Source organism: Labrus mixtus, chromosome 14 (genome assembly GCF_963584025.1).
Source record: "Labrus mixtus chromosome 14, fLabMix1.1, whole genome shotgun sequence".
Classification (NCBI taxonomy): domain Eukaryota; kingdom Metazoa; phylum Chordata; class Actinopteri; order Labriformes; family Labridae; genus Labrus; species Labrus mixtus.
This window is the reverse complement of record NC_083625.1, coordinates 19,884,479-19,909,126: the sequence shown is the minus strand read 5'-3', so window position 1 is coordinate 19,909,126 and position 24,648 is coordinate 19,884,479. Positions and strand designations below refer to the sequence as shown.

The following is a 24,648-nucleotide window of genomic DNA, read 5'->3' as shown; positions in this document are numbered from 1 at the left end:
TTGGAGAAGGAGCAGGGAGCAGGGAGCGCTCCCATGTCCCCCTAAGTGCTCCTGAATGTCACATCCTATCTGCAGCCTGTCCCCGAGGCACAAATGGACACTCCATCCACTTGTCAGGTGATTAATCTCTACTCTTCTCTCTCCCTCATCTCCTCTCCATCTCCCATTCACTCTCTAGACATACAGCTTCGTCAGCCATTCACAGGACTGTCACACACACCATATACACACACTTATCCCTCTTCTGGTCTCCTCCCAGTGAGGATCAATGGGGGAGATGGATGTATTATTCAGCGTATTCATTTAGAAGTGGGGGGGGGGGGGGGGGGGGGGGGTTCTTTTTGTGTTTGCGCTCTGGCAGGATTATTAGGATTTCTGTGAGAGATGATGAAGTAACAGGACAGGCAGAAAGAGGTAAAGCAGAGGGGAAGAGAAGCAGTTTAGAGAGAGTGGACTGATTCCTTGTGTGAGGAGGAGGAGGAGGAGGGAGCTGTAACCCCTCTGCTGGTTCAGAGACGTTCAGGGAGTCTGTGTTACACTGCTAACAGGCTTCTAGAGGCAGAGCGCGTTGGGGCTGATGCTTTACTGTGACTGCTGGGCTCACACTCTGCTGAATGCTGATGAGTGATGGGAGGATGAGTCAGCGTCTCCTGTTGATAACGTATTTTACATGGAACATGGACTTCCCCTTACTAGTATGAAACAGTCTTAGGCGACCAAGTACCATGTCTGTTGTTGGAGCGTCTCTTAGACCTATTTTAGTACTCTCCCTGTTCAGCAAAGTGGCCTTGTGGGTAACGTATGCATTTGAGCAAGTCTGGCCATTTTCAGATAGAAAGTAATATGCTGCTGTGTGACCCTGAAGTCACCTGCTTCTCAGATGCATGGACTTCCAAAGTAGAAAAGTCATTCAAGGTTTCAAGTTACAAGTTAAAACGTGAAAACAACTAGGACAGTACAAAGATAGTTTGTTGTGTTACCATTTAATACCACAACACAAATTACATTTAAGAAAGATTGATATGCCATACATGAATTAAAAACACATTTACTTCTGTTGTTTTGCAAAGCTTTCATGTGAGCTTGAACAGTGTAGATATATCAGGTGTAATATATAACTTTCCAACGACACAGAAATGCAGGTCGAGTTACGTAAGCATTCCACGATGTACCTTTGTGGACGCAGTGAACGGGATGTGCCCATGAGTTATGAAGTTCCAGTAGTCTGGGAACAGTCTACAATTTCATTTAGCAGAATCTTTTTTTCAAAGCGACATAGATCAGAGATCAAGGATCTAGAGAGGAGGAAATAAGGTCAGTGAGTGCAAACTCTTTAACCAACAGGTGCTGAAAGCAGTATTTTTTATTTATTTTGTAAGTTAACATATCATCAATATCGACATCGGGAGCTGCTCTCCTTATTCTTCAATATCACCATTATTAATATCATGAGCAATATCTTCATCATCATCAATATCATTAAGTATGTTGGTGTGCATGAAAGAGCGGGTTCTTCTCAAAGGTGCACAGGGATCCTGTAGATGGAATGGGAAAAAAAGTGTCCACTTAAGCTCAGGTTTAGGGTCAGCAATTTTGAAAAACTGCTGTTTATTGTCTTCACTGCACTGAGTGAATAAAGCTCCTGTCTCAGCCTAATCCTTCACCAGTGTTTAGTTTTTCAGCAGTTTAACAGCTACTTTGAGAATCATCACAGCAGGAAGCTTGATCTATGTTTTTGCTTTTAAAATCTGTGTTTTAAAGGTTGTATACTACTGAGGTGTTTTTCTCTGTAATGAAGCAGAAAGTAAATCAGAAAAATGCGCCCACCCTCAGTTACTTAAATTGGTACGGAATCCTCAACCACAACATTTTTTAAAAGTGTTTCAGGACAGCACACCAAAATCTTAAATGTCCACTTTTTTTTTATTGCCGCACGATGCCCAAAACATTGTGGCAATAAAAAAAAGTGGATATTTAAGCTTTTGGTGCGCCGTCCTGAAAAACTTTCTGTAATGAAGCAACAATTTAGTCCATTTTCTGATGCCTCAATAAAATAATACACAAGTAATTCATCTCATAAATGTCATGTATGATGACTATTAACCAGGGCGCACATTTCTTGGGCCCCCCTTTAACGGTATAAATGTACTCCATAGCAAACAAACACAAAGAAAGAGCTATTGAGCACTTTTGCATAATGCCTGCTCTCGCTTCAACATCTGCGCTACGTAAAGGCGAAACATTGGGTTGTAAATTGGTGGAGTTATTTCTGTCAAGGGTCAATGCTGAGTTCTCATTGTTTCCTCTCAGTGCTTCTGAACTCCTCTACAGGAGAATACCTCAGTTTTCCACAGACCATCACTGAGACCTGTGGCCCTTCCGTCCACTCCTGCAAAGTCAAAGTGTGTTTAATGAGACATGCCTCGCCATATCCGTCTTGTAACTCCCAATTGAGGAGACAATGAAATTTCATTGGTCCGTACAGTGTAATCTCTGACTTCCTTAATGTAATTGGAAGTCAAAGAGTCCCCTTCAGACCGTCCCTTTATTACACAAACCAGCTGGATGGAGGTTTTTTGTATTACTGCAGTTATTGGTCCCCATTGGGGTCAGGATGTGGACCATTTATTGTGGGAAACCAATAAAGTTTCTTTATGATGGCGCTTTGTGGTCGTCCATGTGTATTAGTAGCTTTAGCTCTTAGTTTTATCAGCATTGTAACACTGGTATGGATATATTAAAGGCTGCTCCAGGCTTGTTACAAATACTGTGGGATTAAGTGGTGCTCTCGGGTCGAGTCTGACAGGTCCTGTCAATATTAATTACTTTGGTAATACATTAGTTGTGTCTTTATGTCTCGGCACACCTTAAGTCTCAATATCCTGAGATGATTACCTTCCAAATCAAGTTTTCTGACTGCAGCAAAAGCAAAAGAAAGAGATTAAGAAACGTCTGCCTCGTACTGCCGTCTCTGCCAAATTAAGAACTTTTATATCCCTCCTCAATTTTCCACTCTTTCAATCCCACGCTTTCTCTCTGTCTGCAGCTGTTCCAGCAGCTCAACCAGTTATTAACACATAATTACAATCTATTTAGGAAGCATCACTGAGAGGACCCGTGCTGTTAGCAGCTCATTTGCTTCTAAATTAACTTGTGCTCAGGGCGAAACCGCTACATTCGAGCAGAAAAAGGGGCATCCGAAATGTTTTCTGTATTGTCTGTGAGTAAAAGTGGTAGTAATTATGAGTTTTTTTTCTCTCCAGAACACAGCACGTAGTGTTCAGAGTTGATTAATTGGGGCAGCATTAATTAAAATGTTGGTAAGTTTCTGTAGAAATAGCTGTGTAGCACTCTTATAGTCTTTGTTAGTCTTTCAGGCTATGTTTAAATGGCACACAAAATGCCATGTGTATAAATCTATTAGTGCTCCCAGATAATTAAGTGCCTGGAAATGGATGGAATATACAAAAAGAGGCTGGATTTACAGCTTATATGTGGAAATACAAGAGTACTAAGATTTACAACCATTACCACAACATTTTTTCCCCTCTTGGTATTTTCATTCCAATCATCATTATCGGACTTAATTCAGCTGACTGCGACATTAAAGAGTGTCTTTTATTGTTTAGCGAGAGCATACCTTATATACAAGAACATGGCTCCCCTCCCCCCTGTCAAGCTCCACTCCTATATGAGATATGATGTACCTTTAATGTGTCATAGTGAATTGGGAACAGCAGGGTGGGAGGTATAGGCTGCACACTGGGAGCCCACGAGGCACGCCAAGATCAAGCAGCACAGAGAAAGGAGACATTCCTCTGCATACATGAATATCATTTTAGGCTGAGAGGAAGAAGAACAAAGAGCACTGGAGTTAATGACTTCTCTGTATCTTCAAGTGTGCTGCTGCGTCTTCTATGTCCCTTTTATAGAGGTTCAAAACAACTAAAACAAGCAGCTGTGGCAGGAGTAGCTACCAGAGATAAGAGCTCTTATTGGCAACATGTTTTTTTCTTTCCATGTTCCGTCCTTGCTATCGTACATTAGAGCGGCTATGAACATTATTATTACATACAGTATATAATTACATGACCACTTGTATTAGCAAGGGGTGACTCATTCTGATCAATTCTGATTTTTTTCCCCTTCAACATAAAAATAACTTATTTTTCCTGTACCCTCCCCATCACATGTATTCAGGGGAAACAAAAAGATGTGGAACTACATTTATTTATGTTGTTTTTTTAAATTGTGACTTCAGACATGTTATCTTCTTATCAGTGGTGGTTCTAGACCACTTTTACTGAGGGGGCCAAACTGGGGCCAGTTGTTTTGTCAGAGGGGAACATTAAACCGTGGTGAAAAATGATAATCGCTTTAATATATATATATATATATATATATATATATATATATATATACAGTACAGACCAAAAGTTTGGACACACCTTCTCATTCAAAGAGTTTTCTTTATTTTCATGACTATGAAAATTGTAGATTCACACTGAAGGCATCAAAACTATGAATTAACACATGTGGAATTATATACTTAACAAAAAAGTGTGAAACAACTGAAAATATGTCTTATATTCTAGGTTCTTCAAAGTAGCCACCTTTTGCTTTGATTACTGCTTTGCACACTCTTGGCATTCTCTTGATGAGCTTCAAGAGGTAGTCACCTGAAATGGTCTTCCAACAGTCTTGAAGGAGTTCCCAGAGATGCTTAGCACTTGTTGGCCCTTTTGCCTTCACTCTGCGGTCCAGCTCACCCCAAACCATCTCGATTGGGTTCAGGTCCGGTGACTGTGGAGGCCAGGTCATCTGGCGCAGCACCCCATCACTCTCCTTCTTGGTCAAATAGCCCTTACACAGCCTGGAGGTGTGTTTGGGGTCATTGTCCTGTTGAAAAATAAATGATGGTCCAACTAAACGCAAACCGGATGGAATAGCATGCCGCTGCAAGATGCTGTGGTAGCCATGCTGGTTCAGTATGCCTTCAATTTTGAATAAATCCCCAACAGTGTCACCAGCAAAGCACCCCCAAACCATCACACCTCCTCCTCCATGCTTCACGGTGGGAACCAGGCATGTAGAGTCCATCCGTTCACCTTTTCTGCGTCGCACAAAGACACGGTGGTTGGAACCAAAGATCTCAAATTTGGACTCATCAGACCAAAGCACAGATTTCCACTGGTCTAATGTCCATTCCTTGTGTTCTTTAGCCCAAACAAGTCTCTTCTGCTTGTTGCCTGTCCTTAGCAGTGGTTTCCTAGCAGCTATTCTACCATGAAGGCCTGATTCACACAGTCTCCTCTTAACAGTTGTTCTAGAGATGTGTCTGCTGCTAGAACTCTGTGTGGCATTGACCTGGTCTCTAATCTGAGCTGCTGTTAACCTGCGATTTCTGAGGCTGGTGACTCGGATGAACTTATCCTCCGCAGCAGAGGTGACTCTTGGTCTTCCTTTCCTGGGGCGGTCCTCATGTGAGCCAGTTTCTTTGTAGCGTTTGATGGTTTTTGCGACTGCACTTGGGGACACTTTCAAAGTTTCCCCAATTTTTCGGACTGACTGACCTTCATTTCTTAAAGTAATGATGGCCACTCGTTTTTCTTTACTTAGCTGCTTTTTTCTTGCCATAATACAAATTCTAACAGTCTATTCAGTGGGACTATCAGCTGTGTATCCACCTGACTTCTGCACAACACAACTGATGGTCCCAACCCCATTTATAAGGCAAGAAATCCCACTTATTGAACCTGACAGGGCACACCTGTGAAGTGAAAACCATTTCAGGTGACTACCTCTTGAAGCTCATCAAGAGAATGCAGAGTGTGTGCAAAGCAGTAATCAGAGCAAAAGGTGGCTACTTTGAAGAAACTAGAATATAAGGCGTATTTTCAGTTGTTTTACACTTTTTTGTTAAGTATATATTTCCACATGTGTTAATTCATAGTTTTGATGCCTTCAGTGTGAATCTACAATGTCAATAGTCATGAAAAGAAAGGACACTCATTGAATGAGAAGGTGTGTCCAAACTTTTGGTCTGTACTGTATATATTATGCCAAATAATAGTGCACATCATTAAATACCATGATTTACATTTGTTTCAGTTAATATCACAGTAGATTGTGAGTCTGGTTGTTGAGTCAAATACAGTGTATGTGTTATTAGGGGGGCTCTTCCTTTTGTAGGGGTGGCCACAGGGGGGACCAAGCTCAGTGCTACTGGGGCACTGGCCCCTGTTGGCCCCTGCCTAGAACCACCCATGCTTCTTACTGAGTCTTTAAACACAGGCTAAGAAGATTTAAATTTTGCCCCTCAGCTGTGTTCATTTATAAAGCTAAAAATGAAACCGTAACATATTTCAGATAAAGTTTAAAGTACAACATCTACAATATGTCATGGTAAATGGACTTAAGCTTGTATAGCGCTTTTCTAGTCTTCTGACTACTCATAGCGCTTTTACACCGCAAGTCACACCTACCCAGTCACACACTGATGGTAGAGGCTGCTGTGTAAAGTGACCATCAGAAGTAACTAATCCCAACCGTACACATTCATATGCCGACGAAGCAGCGGGAGCAATTTGGGGTGGAGTGTCTTGCCCAAGGTCACAACGGACATGTTGATGCAGGAGCTGGGGATCGAACCCCTGATCTTCCGGTTGAGAAACGGCAGACTCTACCAACAGATCAACAGCCGCCCCATGCTGTTAGGCTTTGCTTACATGCTGTAAACAGGAGAAGACTAAATATTAACTATATGATACGTCACGTGATGGTGTTTTCAAAGTAAATTATCGTTTTATTTTGCATGATGATGCAAATGATGTCACTATCTCTTTGCCACTTTTCATTCCACACTCTCTCAACCCAGTTTCCTACTTATATCCACTCTCCTTTTCTCTCAAAAAGACTTAAAGCCCAGGTGCATTCACAGCTATATTTTGATCTATTTTATTTTAAAAAAACTTTGAATTAGCATGCTGCTTTTCAATGTTAGTTTTGGTGGAGAACTTAATATCAGTGCTTTGTTTATGATTACATGGATTTTTCCCTCAAGATTGTTGAATTGTTAGTATAAAGCAAAAGTAGAAAGATTGCTCCTTTGTGTCTCTCTCTGTGCCTGATACAACAAACTACCGCCTGCTGTTTGAGATTACCTGAACTTTCTTTTATTAAACTCAATTCAGTATGGTGTTTTGTGGTTCATTGTTGTGCAATTAAGACAACAATTGTAAATCATGATTGCTTCTTGCCTCTTAAGGGCTTTCCCGTCTTTAAATTATAAAACACCCAACATCCTTCGAGCTACTGTGTGCAAACAGCCAAACAGCGCAGATATTATAATAGGCTACATCTGAAAAGTACATTATGTAGAATGAGAATAACACATTTTGGTAAACAGAGTGCTCTGACAAAAAGGAGAAACAATATTACAAATGTAGAGCCATGCTATCTTCTCTGTGAGACTGCACAGTGGTGTGTTTAATATGTGCCACATGAATTTAGGCTATCTCTATACAGACATACAGATAAGGCTGATGTAATGTGATTAGTTTTTTTAGGTATCAAAGTTTTGGCCAGCATTCAGTAGGACTTTCACATCCTCTTGGGACTATGAAACTTGATTTTAATAGAAATATTTAATTTGCATTTATACATTTAAATTTCTTAATGAATCTGTCTGCTCTTTTCTGGCTGTCGCTGACTCATCCATTAGTTAATATCCAACAGTGTGACCTGGAAATGTACTGGTAGATGACTAAGTAATGATTTTTGCCCTGAATAAAAATGACATTTTGAAACATAAATTAGATCAAATTAAAGTTCATGTTACTCAAATGATTCACAATAAAACTGCTTTCCCAAAGGGCTTGTTCTCATTCTGAACATGCTCTTCCTTTGCCTGATTACTGTGGTCAAGGTGCCCTTGTGCAAGGCACTTAGCTCCCATAGAGCTGATCTGTAACCCAGATGTGACTCTGTGTTAGTACAAGGGCCTTTGTGATGAAGAACATGTTCGTTAATGGAGAAATAAAGGTCAAAAGAATAACTATGATCATTGCCACCAACATCACAGCACTTAAGCATTTCCCTGCTCCCATTTCTGCCAAACACCCAGAACCAGCTAATTAAATTTCCTGTCAGGCATGGAAATCTCTCCTGCTTTCATCGTTCCTCTGTCCATGTCAGTCACTTCAGGGACATGCATAATGACATGTGTTTCAGGGCTGCAATTCCCCTGTGCATGTAAGACATTTCTCTCAAATCACCCCCGCCTGTATGCTGAACACTAATGTGACGCTGAGTTCTGATTGTGTTAGCTCGTGTTGCACTTGTCCAAGGTAGGCACATGTAACAATGTGTCCAGGAGGATGTGTGGCAGCCTTATTGGAGCTGGAGAGTCAAGTTCAAGTTCAAGTTCAAGTTTAATTGACACATACTGTATAATCATACAGGGTAAAATCATTGTGACATGAATGTCTGCAAGCTCCTGCAATAAAAAAAAACTAAATGGGAGGGGCAGTCATAGGCAGACATGTATCCAGAGGAAGGTGCTTTTTCTGATGGCAGTAATGTTCTTTATCAAGATGCTTTGGATGGTGCAGGAGTTCAACTTATTTTCAGGGGCTATCCACAATTCCATTCCAATTCTCTGAGGTGAACAGTCTCTTCTTTGCCTTTCTTACCACTGATTCACTATGCAGGCCTAATGTAAGGCCCACCATGATCTAGACACTAAGGTACTTTAGACTGTCCCCCCTCCCAAAACAAGACAAGTAGATAAAATGGGAGGGTGAGGCAAGTTCCCTCCCCAACTGGGAAGTGATTTGAATAAGTGAACATCAGACGTTAACCAATCCCTTCCTGTGTTATGGAACAACCTACAACATTTATTGCTTGTATGAAAGATCCCCTGCCTGGTTCTCTTTTGATAAAGTTTTCATGTACAGTTGCAAGAAAAAGTATGTGAACCCTTTGGAATTTCTTAGTTTTCTGATTAAATTGGTCATAAAATGTGTTCTGATCTTCATCTAAGTCTCAACAATAGACAAACACAGTCTGCTTAAACTAATACCACACAAACAATTATATGTTTTCATGTTTTTGTTGAACACAACATGTAAACATTCACAGTGCAGGGTGGAAAAACTATGTGAACCCCTAGGCAAATTACTTCTCCAAGAGCTAATTGGAGTCAGGAGTCAGCCAACCTGGAGTCCAATCAATGAGACAAGATTGGAGGTGTTGGTTAAAGTTGCCCTGCCCTATAAAAAACACACTTCAGTTTTGAGTTTGCTACTCTCAAGAAGCATTGCCTGATGTGAACCACGCCTCGCACAAAAGAGCGCTAAGAAGACCAACGATTAAGAATTGTTGACTTGCATAAAGCTGGAAAGGGTTACAAAAGAATCTCTAAAAGCCTTGATGTTCATCAGTCCATGTTAAGACAAATTGTCTATAAATGGAGAACGTTCAGCACTGTTGCTACTCTCCCTAGAAGTGGCCGTCCTGTAAAGATGACTGCAAGAGCACAGCGCAGAATGCTCAATGAGGTGAAGAAGAATCCTAGAGTGTCAGCTAAAGACTTACAGTTAAATCTCTGGCACATGCTAACAGGTGGAGGGGGCATCATGGTTTGGGGCTGCTTTGCTGCATCAGGGCCTGGACAGATTGCTATCATCGACGGAAAAATGAATTCCCAAGTTTATCAAGACATTCTGCAGGAAAACTTAAGGCCATCTGTCCACCAATTGAAGCTCAACAGAAGATGGGTGATGCAACAGGACAACGACCCAAAGCACAGAAGTAAATCAACAACAGAATGGCTTCAACAGAAGAAAATACGCCTTCTGGAGTGGACCAGTCAGAGTCCTGACCTCAACCCGATAGAGATGCTGTTGCATGACCTCAAGAGAGCAATTCACACCAGACATCCCAAGAATATTGCTGAACTGAAAAAGTTTTGTAAAGAGGAATGGTCCAAAATTCCTCCTGACTGTTGTGCAGGTCTGATCTGCAACTACAGGAAACGTTTGGTTGAGGTTATTGCTACCAAAGGAGGGTCAACCAGTTACTAAATCCAAGGGTTCACATACTTTTTCCACCCTGCACTGTGAATGTTTACATGTTGTGTTCAACAAAAACATGAAAACATATAATTGTTTGTGTGGTATTAGTTTAAGCAGACTGTGTTTGTCTATTGTTGAGACTTAGATGAAGATCAGAACACATTTTATGACCAATTTATGCAGAAAACTAGGAAATTCCAAAGGGTTCACATACTTTTTCTTGCAACTGTATTTAATCAGGGGACGACAGCACAAGCTATCTCATTTACTGTTTGCCATGCATGTACACACCCTAAAAATCCCTTGAATCTCTCTACCTGCCTCTCAGCTTCCTGTATGGATGGAGCTTGTAAATAAAAGCAGCCAGTTCAACTTTAACATACTCTGAAAACATAAAAGCTGTCAGGTTGCAAGCAGATTATCTACCTTCTTCTGATTTGTAAGGTTCCATAGTTAAAACACTTTTTGTAGTAACCTTGATTTTTAATGATTGATATGATGGATTGATTTAGTCACATTATAGTCATTATGAGTAAAATAAATTACTAATTTGAATTTACCTCTAGATTACAAATTATGCTAAACTGTATCATATGCAAATTTAATGATGCCATTGTTTGTTCGGGGACAACAGCAGGGGGCTTAGAACGTCTCCTATATTATGGATAAGAAGGGTGAAAGTCTGAGACCTATGTCTGTCCTCCTACTTGAGATATTATGACTTAACAGCATCACATAGACACACAAGTTGTGGGAACCCAACACCCACCCAACAACCCAATCAGCCACAGACACACTCCCTCAGGGCTAATGTACAGTACAGCTTTGAACTTAGCTGCCACTCGTCTAGGAATGCACTCTTTGCCAGGAGTCACACTGAACAGTGGGAATCCAGTGAAAAAAAACAAGCACCAGATTACACGCACAATTATACTTCCTCACAATGAGGGAATTACACATACTATCTGTATCTGCTTGTTCATATATACCTGCATAGAAAATGTTTTACTGTCATCGTGCAACATAAAAAGTGGTGAATTATTTTGTATTTTGTGTCTGTAATCGTGCTTTCTGTCTCTGTTTGGCCCCTGTGTGTGTGTTATTAAGCTGAGGTGTAATGAGTAGGGACAGTGCCCTGTTGTTTAGCCATGAAGTGTTGTTTTCCAGCTGGCAGCGCCATTAACCTGTGAGGAGGATTAATTGTGAGGTTGTACAATCTGACCTAACCAACATTTTTGCTTCAGGGAGTGTTTTCAAACGCTTGTCAGGAATGTTTACATGTACACACAGTCCTTTTGAGGTACTTGACAGAACAAGTAGCTTTGCACTAAAGTTGAATTTGCTCTCTGTTTTGAAGCGTTAACCAGGGTGGTGTTGGGATGGATGCAGTATTAACTTCCCGTCCCTTCAACTAACCAAAACCCACATTTAACTTACAGATAAAAACAGCAAAGATCTCTCAGGTCTGCTCGGTCCATAGCAGAAAAATAAATATTGTTGGTTTGAAGCAGACACTCTCAGTTATGTAAAGTTCAATGACTCTTGTAGTTGGTATTTGATATGTTTCCTTTTACTGTTCCTCATTAATCCTGTGCACACAGAACCTCAGAAGCCGCATTCTCAACAGAGCTGTCAATCATGTCCCTAAGCCCTCTTTTAATAGAGTTAGATAACAAGCACCAGGACTTGTATCGGCGACTATTGAATGTTCTGGTTCTGTTTTGGTAATTGAATGGAGCTAAAACTCTTCTGTCTTTCTGTTTCTCAGACCAGTGCGGTGCTGTGTTCAGGAGGCTGTGCTCTGCTGGCAGTCAGCTCCCTGTTGGCAATCATCACCATCTTCCTGCCCAGTGGAGGATGCGAGAGGAGGATCTGCACCCTGGCCGGATACATGCAGATGGCAGCAGGTCAGTACAACAGTGAATCTATGCACAGACAAATCAGTACACTCTTACAAGACAAGGACAGGGATATAGGAAATCCTCCTCAAATTCTTGAAGTAGTTAAGAACTGCATCTGTATAAAACTCATTATTCCAGTCTCTTGTATTCTCCCTGTGCCTCTAACTTGAAGCCGTCCTTCACTTTCCCATTCTTCACTATTAAAGCCACTCTGCAACAAGCACTGATAGTGCTTCTACTACCACATTTGAAAAAAGGAGCTGACTTTGTTGCCCATGAGTCACGAAAACAAAAAGAACAAAGAAAACAACTCGAGGACAGCTGCTGCTAGGAAACCAGTGTCTGCATAACACTTGTAGGGGTGAACCTGCGAGGACAGATTTAGAGCGTGCTGTAAAAAGACAATTATGCCTGCTTAACACAGGTCATTGGTTCAGGGCTACATGTGACTTATCAAACTGTCTGTTTCACTCAAACACAGAAGTAGTCTCGTAAACAAAGTGCGGCCGTGTCAGCGGCTGGTCTTTAAAAACCCGTAACACAGCACGGCTCATGTCACTGCTCAGTACAGACCTTCACACGCTTGCCCTGTGCATTGGAGCGTTTTAGAGGCAGGTGCTTCAAATGATTTCCTGTTGTTATGTGAGTAGATACAGTATCGTGCACTTCAGTAACAGCAGCATATTTATTATAATGAATTCAACGGTTATGACTGTGATACTGTAAAAGCAGACACTTATTGAGCTCTCTAACTACACGTTTACACTGGGAAGTATCAAATGATATGACATACTGTAGCTGACAAACTGTTCTTATCATTCAACAAATGGAACTTGTAACAAATCAAAGATAGTATAGAGAGACATACCTGCAAAACTTGTGCAATTCAGCCTCAGTTTGTTTGGTGCTACTATAAGACAGGGATGTTCATAGGTGACTAATATCAAAGGCGATTAAGCACAAATTCAAATTCAGACTAGAGGACTAATCTAAAGGCAAGGAAACCGTGCCAGTTTAACCTGATGCTGCCTTTTACAGATCGAAATAGTGACAAACCATCAGGATACAGTATTAAGACAGCATGGCAGTTGTCATTTCCCCGAGTTCAGAGACAATGTTCAACTAAGGTTTTGGTTGTGGGCCTTGTAAAAATACAAATAATTAGTATAACTAACTAGTAATTCTGAAGCCGACTAGCAAGTGTGACAAAGTTTAACCGTTTTGTTGACTGAACGTGAACATCCCTAATATAAGGCATGCTAACACACCACAGAAAGAATACATGCAAAGTAGTGTTAGACTTGATCAAACTACAATGTATTTTGGGTGAATGAAGTAAAAACATCAAGAGACCCTTTAGCACAACAAAAAGTGGTGATTTCTTTTTCTAAATTTAACTTCTTTTTTCTGTGATCAATTTTTTATTAATGATTTTCATGTTCAGGCAGCATATACATTTATATATCACATGTCTGAGGAATCTAACACTATGAATTTATCAAACATGTCGTTAATTGGCAAAACATAATCTGTGTTTCTGTCATCAGTTATCATGTGGGTCTATTCGTGTATAGCTGCACATTGTCAATCCCTCCCTGTTTCCCGTGTCGACATGGCAGCATCAATACACTGTGTTAAAACATAATAGCAGATGGGAAGAAAAGGTGTTTCAGAGCTACTATACAATCCTAAAATCAGGAGAACAGCAGGATTAACTTAGTGCTGAAGTTAAAGTTTTCATTATAAAGTAAAGAAAAGCATAGAAAGGAAACAGAAACTTCTTACTTGGTGTCATGGAACTACGGGTCACAGGCCTGTTTGGTGTGAGTGCCAATTATTTTAGTCTTCATCTTTTCAAAACTGTAAATATACTTACCTATAAGCAGAATGAGGATTGGCCTGACACCACAGAGCAGTCTTAAATAATCTGCTTTGTGGAAAGCGTGACAGCTGTGGTTCAGTGGTAGAGTATGTCACATCTCAACTGGACGGTCGGGGGTTTCTATACCCAGCTCCTGCAGGAATAGTGATGTGTCCTTTGGAAAGATAGTTATCCCCGAGTTGCTCCGGCTGCTTCGTCTGAATCTGTATGAATGGATTAGTTATTAATGATGGACACTTTGCACAGCAGCCTCTGCCATCAGTGTGTGAATGGGTAGGTGTGACCTGCGGTGTAAAAGCTCTTTGAATAGTCAGAAGACTAGAAAAGTGCTATACAAGCTCAAGTCCATTTACCATTTACCATTTAACCCCTGATGTGCCATGTTTAAACTTATGTTACGTGACACACAAATTTTAAGAAGTGCGGTATGCATGCTTGTCATTCTCGTCTTGCTTTTTCCTGCCTCTTCTGAAGCACCTCTACCTCTTCTGATTGGATTTTTATTAAGTTACTCTGAAGTCTCTTCATCTACCCACTCTGCTCTTCAGGGTGACTGAGCTTCAAACCTTTAATCGTTATTTTTTCCACTCTCATTTATTTAGCGGCAGCGGCAATTACATAGCCTTGTGAATCCTTGAGAATATTAAGCAGCTAATTTAAATCCCTGCATGTGGCATTTAACTAAGCATAATGAGTTTGATGGCTTGATTCATTGCGCAGGTTAAATTTTTAGTGACAAACCTGGAGCTTTTCACAGAGCAGAGTTAATGTTGTGTTTAAAGTGGAGTTTGTTGCTTACAGTCCGACTCTCATACTACTCGGTCTGACCCCAGAATCACATTAATGCTACTTTGGGAAGATGAGAAGGGAGTCTGTGGCAAAGCGAGCGTGCTGAGAGTTCTCTAAATGTGTGTGTGCATCCCTGCCCTGTGTAACAAAGAGAGTGTGTGTCTTTCATAGTGACATTTCTGCTAAATGACAATGTGAAGCGACTCAGAGCCAGGCCTTTGTTCAGTTTCCAGGTCGACTCTTGTCTGGATAGATGGAGGTTTCACGGAGAGCCCACAAAGCCCTGAGGAGGGCAGATCAGAGGAGTGTTTGTTTCCCCAGCACTGTAAGGATGTGCGTGTGTGTGAGTGTGTGTGAGAGTGTGTGCTCACGACTAGATTAAGAACAATGGTTTTCTTCATGGCGGGAATATAAACAGTTTTTTTTAGAGGTGTGTTTTCCAGCAGGCGAGGATGCTGCTTGAACTTTTCCTTGGCAAATCGAAGTAATGCCTGTTTTAATCCTCACTTTCTCTACTATCTCTGACTGAAGAGATGTCAGTGTGTTTGTGTGTTTGTGTGTGTGTGTGTTTGTGTGTGTGTGTTTGTTACCACGCTTATGAATCTGAAAGTCGTCACAAGGATAGAAAAAAGCAGCAGAAGCTTACTATAGTAAGTATTGAGGATTTCAGTGCTTTGTTTTTTAGAAGGACAGATTGAACCCTACCTGAATGCAGACTGTTTTGTTTAAATCAGTCACACACCTGTAATGTAGAATACCATAATGATTTTTTGCATTTAGGCATTTGTAGATTAACTGTGTTGGTGTATGTCGGCAGGCTGAGGCATAATGTGATGACTTGGCTCAATATCAGCACCATGGACAGAGTCAAAATTCGAAGCTCTCAGTTGCACTTTTGATGATTTAATTGCAAACCTGCGCCACATACACGTCTAATGGCATTTGAAAATACTCTGGGATTGATGATCAATGAACTACTTACAAAAATGTCAACTTACATTGAAAAGTCCATCGCGAAATGTATGTTGTTGATAGCAAAACATTTAAAAGGATTGCTCATTTAGAAAGTTTCAGGTATCCAGATTTGGTCATCTTTAAAAGTCTGTAACTGGATTTAAAAAAATAAAAAAAAACAGGACAAAAGTGACCTGGGTTACCTGATCCTAGATCGAAAATAAAGTGGATTAACAAATCTGGATATGGTTTATCAAGATTAAGTGTCCCGCTGTCTATGATGTTGTCTGAGCTGTATTTACATCGTGTTCACACTGACGGGACGGCCAGCCGGCTCATCCCCTCGTGTATAAAAGTTGTTTAAGTGAGGGACTAGAGAAAAGAAGAATAACATACTGTAATCACTGCTTATTAGACTGTCACGTAAGTGTTTTTAAATCATGGTCAATCCGTGTACATTTATATGCAATGTCAAGCTATGAGCAAACTAAATAGCGCTAGCATTAGCCTGCTAACACAATAATGCAGCTCGAGACAAGAGCATGTCCTCTGGTTGCGCTAGTGCTTAGTGCCTAGTGCTTAATTAATGAGCGTTATAATTTGATAACTCCTTTGTGGAAACACGAGGGGAGAGGGGTTAGAGGGGTGTCAGGGATGAGGGTGGAGGCTCCAGAATAGCGGAGGAGTCACCAAACAGCCGTTTGTTTTGGTTTCATGATGCTGCTCAAGGGCAACATCCACTGGATCAAAAAAGTTGCACATTCTTCCTTTAAATGTTTTGAACATCTGGGCCTTTGAGGATTATTAATTTTTGGAGAAAACGAAACTGTGATCCATTTGCTCAACCAGAGCATCGAACACTCGTTTAACAGTGTCCATAACAACTAGCTAACTCTTCTGAAATCTGCTGAGATCCAGAGTATTTCATATCAGCAAGTGACATTTCCCACACCACACTGTTTGTAAGAAGCACACTGGACAATAATTGGCCCTTTGAGGCATCGACATCTTATGGTGACAAGGGTGGAATGAAGTGAAATTAAGTCAAATCTTTAGACTTTGCCATAAAAATAAAGGTCACTAGTGAGAGCTATGAAGTTGTCAGCAGCGGTCTCACAACATTTGCAAATGTGTGTGTGTATCGCTAATCACTATGTGTTTGTTGGGAATGTGACTTAAACAAATTCTTAGCTGGTGACAGCTTCTCAGAATTCTCTGTCCGTCAATCTGTTTTTCTTAGACATCCCTGACCTCTTCTATCACTACCACTCTCCTGAATCGTTTCAGACTGACAGATATAACACTCAGACTGCACTCAGACAAACACAGCATCAAACAAAGGCTGACTCATTGTCTCCTCCAAACCGTCGTCATTTACATCCCGCCTCCACAACACTTACTGTGTCCGTTTACGGCATCATCTTTGATATCATCTCTGCTATTACTCAGCTGCTAGGTTAAAGGAACAAACCAGTGATGTTTGTGCCCTCATGTCAACATTTCTGTCAAGTCCTGCTCTATAAACACACACAGCCGCGGGCATTATCGAACCAGGAAAAACCTTTTTTTTTTTCTCGAGGTAAACCTCAGTGATGTGCTCCCGTGGGTGACGTCCAGAATTAGACGTGAACTTGCTAACCCTCCTCTGGTTCGGCTCAGCGCTCCATCCAGTGGTTCAGCTGCTGAGCCTCCATCAATGTTTTACGCCCTGAGAGAGAGAGAGAGAGAGAGGGAGAGAGAGAGAGGGAGGCAGTACATTTGTGTGTGCTCAGGCGGGGAGCTTTTTCTCCTGTCATGCATATTTCATCGACCCCTTCTTCTTAGTGGTCAGGATCCATCGGATTGGACGGCTCTTTGGTCTGGCGGTGTGTGTTTGTGTGTAGAATGAGCAATTAAGGAGGAGTCACACACTTTGCAAAGTAAAGAAAGACATTTAAAGCACATTCATATTCATCTTTATTCTTTGGATATTCTACATTTTCCTCACATTTATCGGCTGACAGAAGCAGCTGAACTCTACATTTGGGTTTCCTTTTTGGAACATCGCCCCAGGCAGATTATTTTAATTTTTTTGCAGTTATCTGTTCAGGGCTGCAGACATGTCACACCCGGCTGAGTGTACAAGCGCACGCTGCACATACATGCTTAATCTCAGCTGTTCTCCTGAAGGGTTATGGCCCTATTAAACATATGGAGAGCATTTGCATTATGTGCTTGTAAGAAAATGTGCAGGAGAGTTTATCCACTGCACCGATCGCCTGTTGTTTTTGCTTTTTATTGATTTCCCTGCCAGTGAGTAGTATTTAAAAAGAAAAGGGTGTCTGTGTGAAAATGTTTCTTTGGGAGTTTCCCGAGTTGAGGACTTGAAAGAGAAATGCCTGAAGCTGTGTTTCTCTGCTCCTAATAGAAGTATGAGCCACAGTGATTTTTATTCTTAACTGTTCAGGCGGAGTGGTTGTTTGTGTTGTTTGTGTTGCTTGTGGTCGTTACTGTTACATGAAGCAAGATATGAAGCAGTGAAATCTGTTTGAAATCTGAGAGCTGATTTGGCTGCAATGTTTGCAATTATTTTTAAGAATCAAAGGAATTCAAACTCAAATTGTCCAGGGGGTGTTTTTATTTCCGACATCGATGAAATAATGACATCGGAAAATATTTGATGTGCTGGAGTATGAATTATTATTTTTCCCAAGATGCCTTGCAGAGCTGCTTGCACAGCAGGAGGCTCTCAGTCTAGTTAGAGGTTTAAGGAATAAAAGTACAACAGTTAAATAAGTGTTTTATTTGTAAAGCATTTTGTAAAGAGAGCTTTCTCAGGGTAAAAAAATAACATCATTTAGCGTCAGAAAAAAAGGACTTCCTCATTTTTTCCAGGTGTTCTAACTGTTTTGGTTACTTAGAGTAATACTGAAAGTACAATTCATTCTATTTGGCTGATTTGCAGATTAATTGAATTGAATAATCTTTTAGTCTAGAAAATTGGAAAAAGCTAACTAACATTGCAATTTCCCAAAATGTGAAGCCCAATGTGATGATACCAGTTTGACTTTTTTTTCCCAAAACTCCAAATCTTTTCATGAACTCTCATACATTTCATAGACAAGCAGAAAATCTTGACATTAAAATGCATTTCTTTGCATTAAATAAAAGAGGATTAATTAATTGACTACCGTAAAACATCAAATAAAAGCCCATACTAATCTAAGGCCCAGTCCCTTTGACTAGCCTGGTGTTGCTAAATGTTCTGGCTAATAAAGGAAGCTCTCAATTAGAGGCCACTCTACATTTAATGTCGATTAGTTAGCGTGTCAAAAATGAGGAGAAAAAGCAGCAACACACAAAAAATAAAGATGAACTTCAACATGTGTCGAAGGAAGACATAATGATAGTAGTATGCATACCAGCTGTGCAGCAGGCTGGCATTCTGTCTTAAAAAGCGAGATAGAATTCTTGAGTTGTAACTTAATGTTTTCTGTCTATCTGACAATTTTATAATCTTTCTCAATAATGAAAGGCCTGTCTTGTATTGACGCCTGTCCCAAATAAAGGCAGGGTCATTTCATACACCAAAGTGAAAAACAGCACAGGCTTTTAATTGAACTTTTATGTCAATTGTTTTACTGTCGCTCCAACTCCAAGCTTTACTTGTGTCATATTGGCGCTTTGGAAACCCGCCTCTTCTTTAAACACCGTCAGTAAGAACTCGCTCATTCTTCTGATATCTGTTGAGATCTGAGAACTGCTCAGAGTATTTTATTTCCGCCACAGGACTTGATTTAAATCAGAAGCGTGACTCTTTGACTGCTCTTGGCACTGAGTGAACATATTTTGCAGCCACAGCAGAATGAGTGAAAAACGCCTCTGTGAAGGAATGTTATCACTCGCTCGTTACTGGACCAAGATTTTGGCTGAAAAAAGTTTTGTTTTTTTTATTTTCAGCTAAACTGGATCCAACCCTGACATGACGCACTGAATGTCTCCCTTTGAAGACTATCTCTATGAAACTGTGCTTTCTGATCTGCATCCCATCATCCTTCAGTGTTTTGAGCCTGACCCCAGCTGTTCAGGAACGGAAAACCACTGTGTGTTTCCCATGTGTTCCCCCTAACACACACATACTCAAACACACATACATAATATACACACACACACACCCACTCACACACACACATTGCCATCGTGTTGCATTGTGCTGATGCTGAGGGAGCCCGGCCTGCTGTGTCAGCGCTCCCCTGAGTAAAGCTTCTATGCAGATGTGCTCTGAAGCATGGGGATGAAAACAGGAAGATTCTTTGATCAAAGCACCTGCTGTGTTATTTCAGTGCTGCTGTTGCCGCCGGTAACCATATGGTACCTTTGCCAGCTGTCAATCACCTCTTTGATACAGATGAATGCATTTTTCCATATCAGGCTGACACACTCTGACAGTACAATGCATCCTTCCAAGATTCAAATGCATCCAGTGAGTTTCCTTTTTTTTATGTGTGAGGGAAGTTGAGTGGACCATCACTTATGTCACATCTTTTTTTCTTAATTGCTTCCCTATAAAAAGTACACAAGTTAAGCTCTGTGATTAAGTGATTAAACATTACTTTTTTTGTGGCAAAGTTCTTCACAAAGATAAAAAGAAGTAAACAAACTTCATAAGAATGAACCAAGTAGAAACCTCCAGTGTTGAAAAATAAAGCCAAAGCAGAAATGCAAAGAACTGCAGTTTATTGGGGGTCCACTTGAGGCTGGCTAAAATACCATGGGGAATCCCAATTAAAGGTATACAGGTGTACAATCTGGTTCAAAAATGGGTTTGTCTCTGTAGCCCTTTTTTTGGAACATAATGTTCGGGGGATTTTTGTATGATTTACCTGTTAAGATTTTATTAAGGATAACATTTTTGATAATTTGGCTTTTTTAAGGATGTGGCTGATCTGTGCCAGATTGACAAAGAGTGAGTTTGAGATTGCAAGTTATTACAGACGTAGCCTCTGAGAGCAAAGGCAAATATTTTAGGGTTTCCTGTAGTAGCCAATGGTTGTTTAGATAAAGTGATCATGGATTTCTTGGCAAAAACTTCAGTTTCCATATCCTCCAAAGTGTTTACAGTCCAACTAGCACCATGAGACGTGAGAGTCCAGAGACAACCGAGTATGACCAAGTTAAGTGAACTTGTATGAAGATGTGTAATTATAGACATACAAACAAAACACTGAATCTTCTTTCGATGACAGCTGATGGGTTCTTGTGTTGTGTTATGGCCAACTCCACCTCTTTTGCATAATGATTTTTTTTCCTCCTGCCTGCAGCGAATGCCCTCTAAAATGTTATTGGAGGTTACTACTCAGACTACAAATAGAAACCAGAACATTTCTGGACATTACTAAATAATGTTCATCGTTTTATGTTTACTGTGAATGATGTTGATTGTTGTCTTTTTATGGCTGCAGCACGGGTGAAGAGCCCGAGACAAATTTCTCACTTTGTGAGACAATAAAGTTCATCTTGATCTTGATTTCAGACACCCCAAATCTTGCCCCTGGACTACAGATTCGGTTTTCATATTCCAGAGATTCCAGAGATTGATGAAGTTTACTGTAGAACAAATGATACAAAGGACATGGATCAGGGTTTACAAGAAGGCTAACAACATCGCCCACATGTGATATGTTGTGAAAGTTTAAATTGGGCTGAAAGGCAAGTGGATGATAGTTTTGAAGGTTGATATTAGAGGATCAGAGTGGACAAGTGAAGTGATGATTGCCAAGGAGATCAGAGATGTAGCTGACAGTAAGTCCATGAAGTGCTTTGTATGTGTTTATCAGGACCTTGTCATTCATTTTGATTTCAAAGGAAGATGGTGGAGGGTTTGAAAAAAAAAAGGGTTTGATTCATGCCATATTTCTAACCTGAAGAAAAAAAGACTGAACAGGCTTTTTGACGTGATGATAAAAGGTCATATAATGGTCAAAGATGAAACAAAGATTCTGAGCTTTATATTTTAGACGTTTGTGAAGTCTCAGTCTGAGTGAGAGGGCTAACATCACTGTACCACTGTTTGATTATCTCTGCCATCTTTCAGCTCCTCCCGGCTGCCTCCGGGCACAAAATGTAGCCACTGACGTCCAGTTTTCCACTTTTCTGTGTGATGGGAGCAGCTGCAGGTCAAGCGTTGAGCGTTGTTTGGAATTGTTTTGGAGCCTTTCACTTCTGCTCCGCCCTGCAGGCTGCTTCCTTTTCGTTTAATAAGCTGCGAGCCTGAGAATATGTGCAGTAAGTCCACGCTTCACTTTCCGACCTGTTACTCCTCCAACCTCCATCCAATTCTCTTTCATCCTTTTAACTCATCTTCTTCTTCTTGCAAAGTATATCCTATAAGCACGTGTTCATCACAATCAGCACCCTGCACTCCTTTCCTGCTTGTTTTGTGTCGATCACTGATATTTCATTCTGTTTCATCAGCCGGCTCGAGGCTCTCACACACCTTTTAAAGTAACTTTTTGCAGGGAGAACTTGTTCAATCCCACTGATCAAGGACAAAAAAGTCGATTTTGAACTCTTTTCAGAAAAATGCCTGCTCTGTTTTGTGTGTGTGCGCGTGTGCGCGTGTGACCCACAGATGCGGTGAGATGCTGACATTGTGACCTCTTCACCTGTGACTCACAGCACGCCCACAATAGACATTAACCACACACGTCAGCCACAGCGTCTGCGTGTATGTCTGTGTGAGTGTCACTTCCTGAACAGTCAGAGCCGTATTTTACTCTTAGTGTTGATGCTAATGTGATTGGTCACGTATCACCATCTCTGCCTCTTGCAAACACCCTCAAAATGTTCTGCATACACACAGAAATCTGAACAATTAATGTGCTTCGGCTCTATTTGAGCAAATGTTTTTTTAATTAGCCAGGGCTGGAGCAGATTTACACGGATGTAATTGATATTTACAGGAGAAACGACACAGCTATTTTATCTGCAAACCTGACAAAGCTCTCGCAAACATGCACAACGTTTGATTCATTCTTTAATACATTTTGCTGCTGTGTTACAGCATTAATCGTGTTCCCAAATGGATAAACTTCAAGCATAATATCTGCTCATGAGTCAAAGCCTGTGTGTGTGTGTGTGTGTGTGTGTGTGTGTGTGTGTGTGTGTGTGTGTGTGTGTGTGTGTGTGTGTGTGTGTGTGTGTGTGTGTGTGTGTGTGTGTGTGTGTGTGTGTGTGTGTGTGTGTGTGTGTGTGTGTGTGTGTGTGTGTGTGTGTGTGTTGTAAGCTTACTCATTGGTCAAATCTGATGCCTGCTGAAATTATGATCTTGGCTGGGCTACGCTCTCTGTTACATTACCCACAGAAACCACAGTAATCGGTCCACCAGTCAATTAGAGCAGGGCTGTAATTAAGACTGAACTTTCATCCTGTCCAATTCATCTATCTTATTTTAATTTACTGATGAACTCTCCTTTAGAATTTGTGTTGCAGCTGTCTGAGAGCAACACTTTCTTCATCCATCTTTAATGTTGCCTTTGAGAATGCTCCCTATAGCGTAGCTATATTCCTCCTCATCAACAATAATAATAATATTAATGTTTCTTTACAGTAATAATTAACATTTTATATCTTATGCTGATTATATCTGCTTATACACACACTCTGAAACTGTTTTAGCATGTGGTTCCTCCGTATTGTGTTGTGTCACAGCAGCAAACACAAAATGACAGGCTGACGGAGGAGAGCATGATGATGAGTGGCGGCAGATAGAAAGGAAATTTCTTTTTTCTTATTTTTTCTGTTGGACTGACTCAGTCTTTTCCCATTCTGTCAGAAGGAGAAGAACCGCTGCAGAGTCCAAAACATGTCCAAAACTGTTTCTTATTCCTTCCTTGTCTCTCTTCTCTTCCTGCTCCCTCGTCATCCTGCCACGAAAGCCCCGGCTAACACACACACACACACACACACACACACACACACACACACACACACATAACATTCACACACAAACACATACTCAGAGAGTGTAGTGGCTATGCATATTGCATGAGTCCTCTACCTCTGAGGGCCTCTCTGCCTTTTTTCATTTTGCAACTTTGAGCGGAGATGATGAGGTAGAAGCCAGATCTTGCACTTAAGGGCTATTTCCTCTCTTTACTGCAGAAACCATGAAGCTGCTGTTTATGGGAAACCTTTGACTTAAAGAGGCTGTGTGCTGCAGTTTAAAACATCAATATGTAATCCAGTAATGTCTTGATAAAACCTGGGATTTAAAGGAATCCAATTATGGCTATTGTTGTGCTGAGTGTTTCTCTTTAATTAGACATTTTCCCATCAGCCCTCATTCTGATTTTACTTATGTTTGAAGGGACTGTTCAACAGTAGATTCTTCCTTTTTTGAGCCTTAACACTTAATGTATAAAAAAGGATGACATAGCTTTCCACAAGTGAAGCCAGATCATGTGGAGCTCCCTCTAATGCGCTACTGTATAGGTCATAAGCTCCGCCTCCTCCATGTTAACAGATGAAACATAGGTCAAACTTGTAAAAAAAACAAAAAAAAAGACATCAAATAAAATTATCTTATTATGGTTTCTGTCATTACCGTTAGTAATTATCATGTTGATTGATATCTGAGTCCTAGCATGTACAGCTAAGGAGAACAACAATTAACAAAACTAAAGTAGATAGTGCTTCTTATCCAAAGCTGCAGAGACAACACTTTATTAAGCTCACCTGAAAGTCCACCAGATGGGTAGCAGGTCTGTCAGCATGTTAATGTCGTTCCTCCTGAGACTTGTGTGCCTTGACTGTGCCCCTTACCGTGTTCATGATGAGGCTAATGTTTTGTTGAAATATGTAATACTGATTTCCTTCTAACGGTTCATGAGAGTCTAAAGGTGCAGTCAAGTCCTCCATGATCCTTATGTGTAAACTCAACACCCTCCCCCGTTTTTGACATATTAGGAACAGCCTCACGCACCATCAATACATTGGATAGTAAATATATGTATTTAAGAATTAACACAATACTTTTCTGCAGCATCCCTCTCTTTACAGCAGCACT

General features: G+C 40.7%; 1 protein-coding gene across 1 annotated transcript in view; it reads left to right on the top strand.

Moving 5' to 3' along the window:
* Positions 1–24,648, top strand: part of LOC132988357 (LHFPL tetraspan subfamily member 7 protein) — a 123,792-nt gene that overhangs the window by 28,622 nt on the left and 70,522 nt on the right. The window contains exon 2 of the mRNA XM_061055711.1: positions 11,845–11,983. Within this exon, the coding sequence (XP_060911694.1) occupies positions 11,845–11,983 (139 nt within the window). The remainder of the gene's footprint in view (positions 1–11,844; positions 11,984–24,648) is intronic.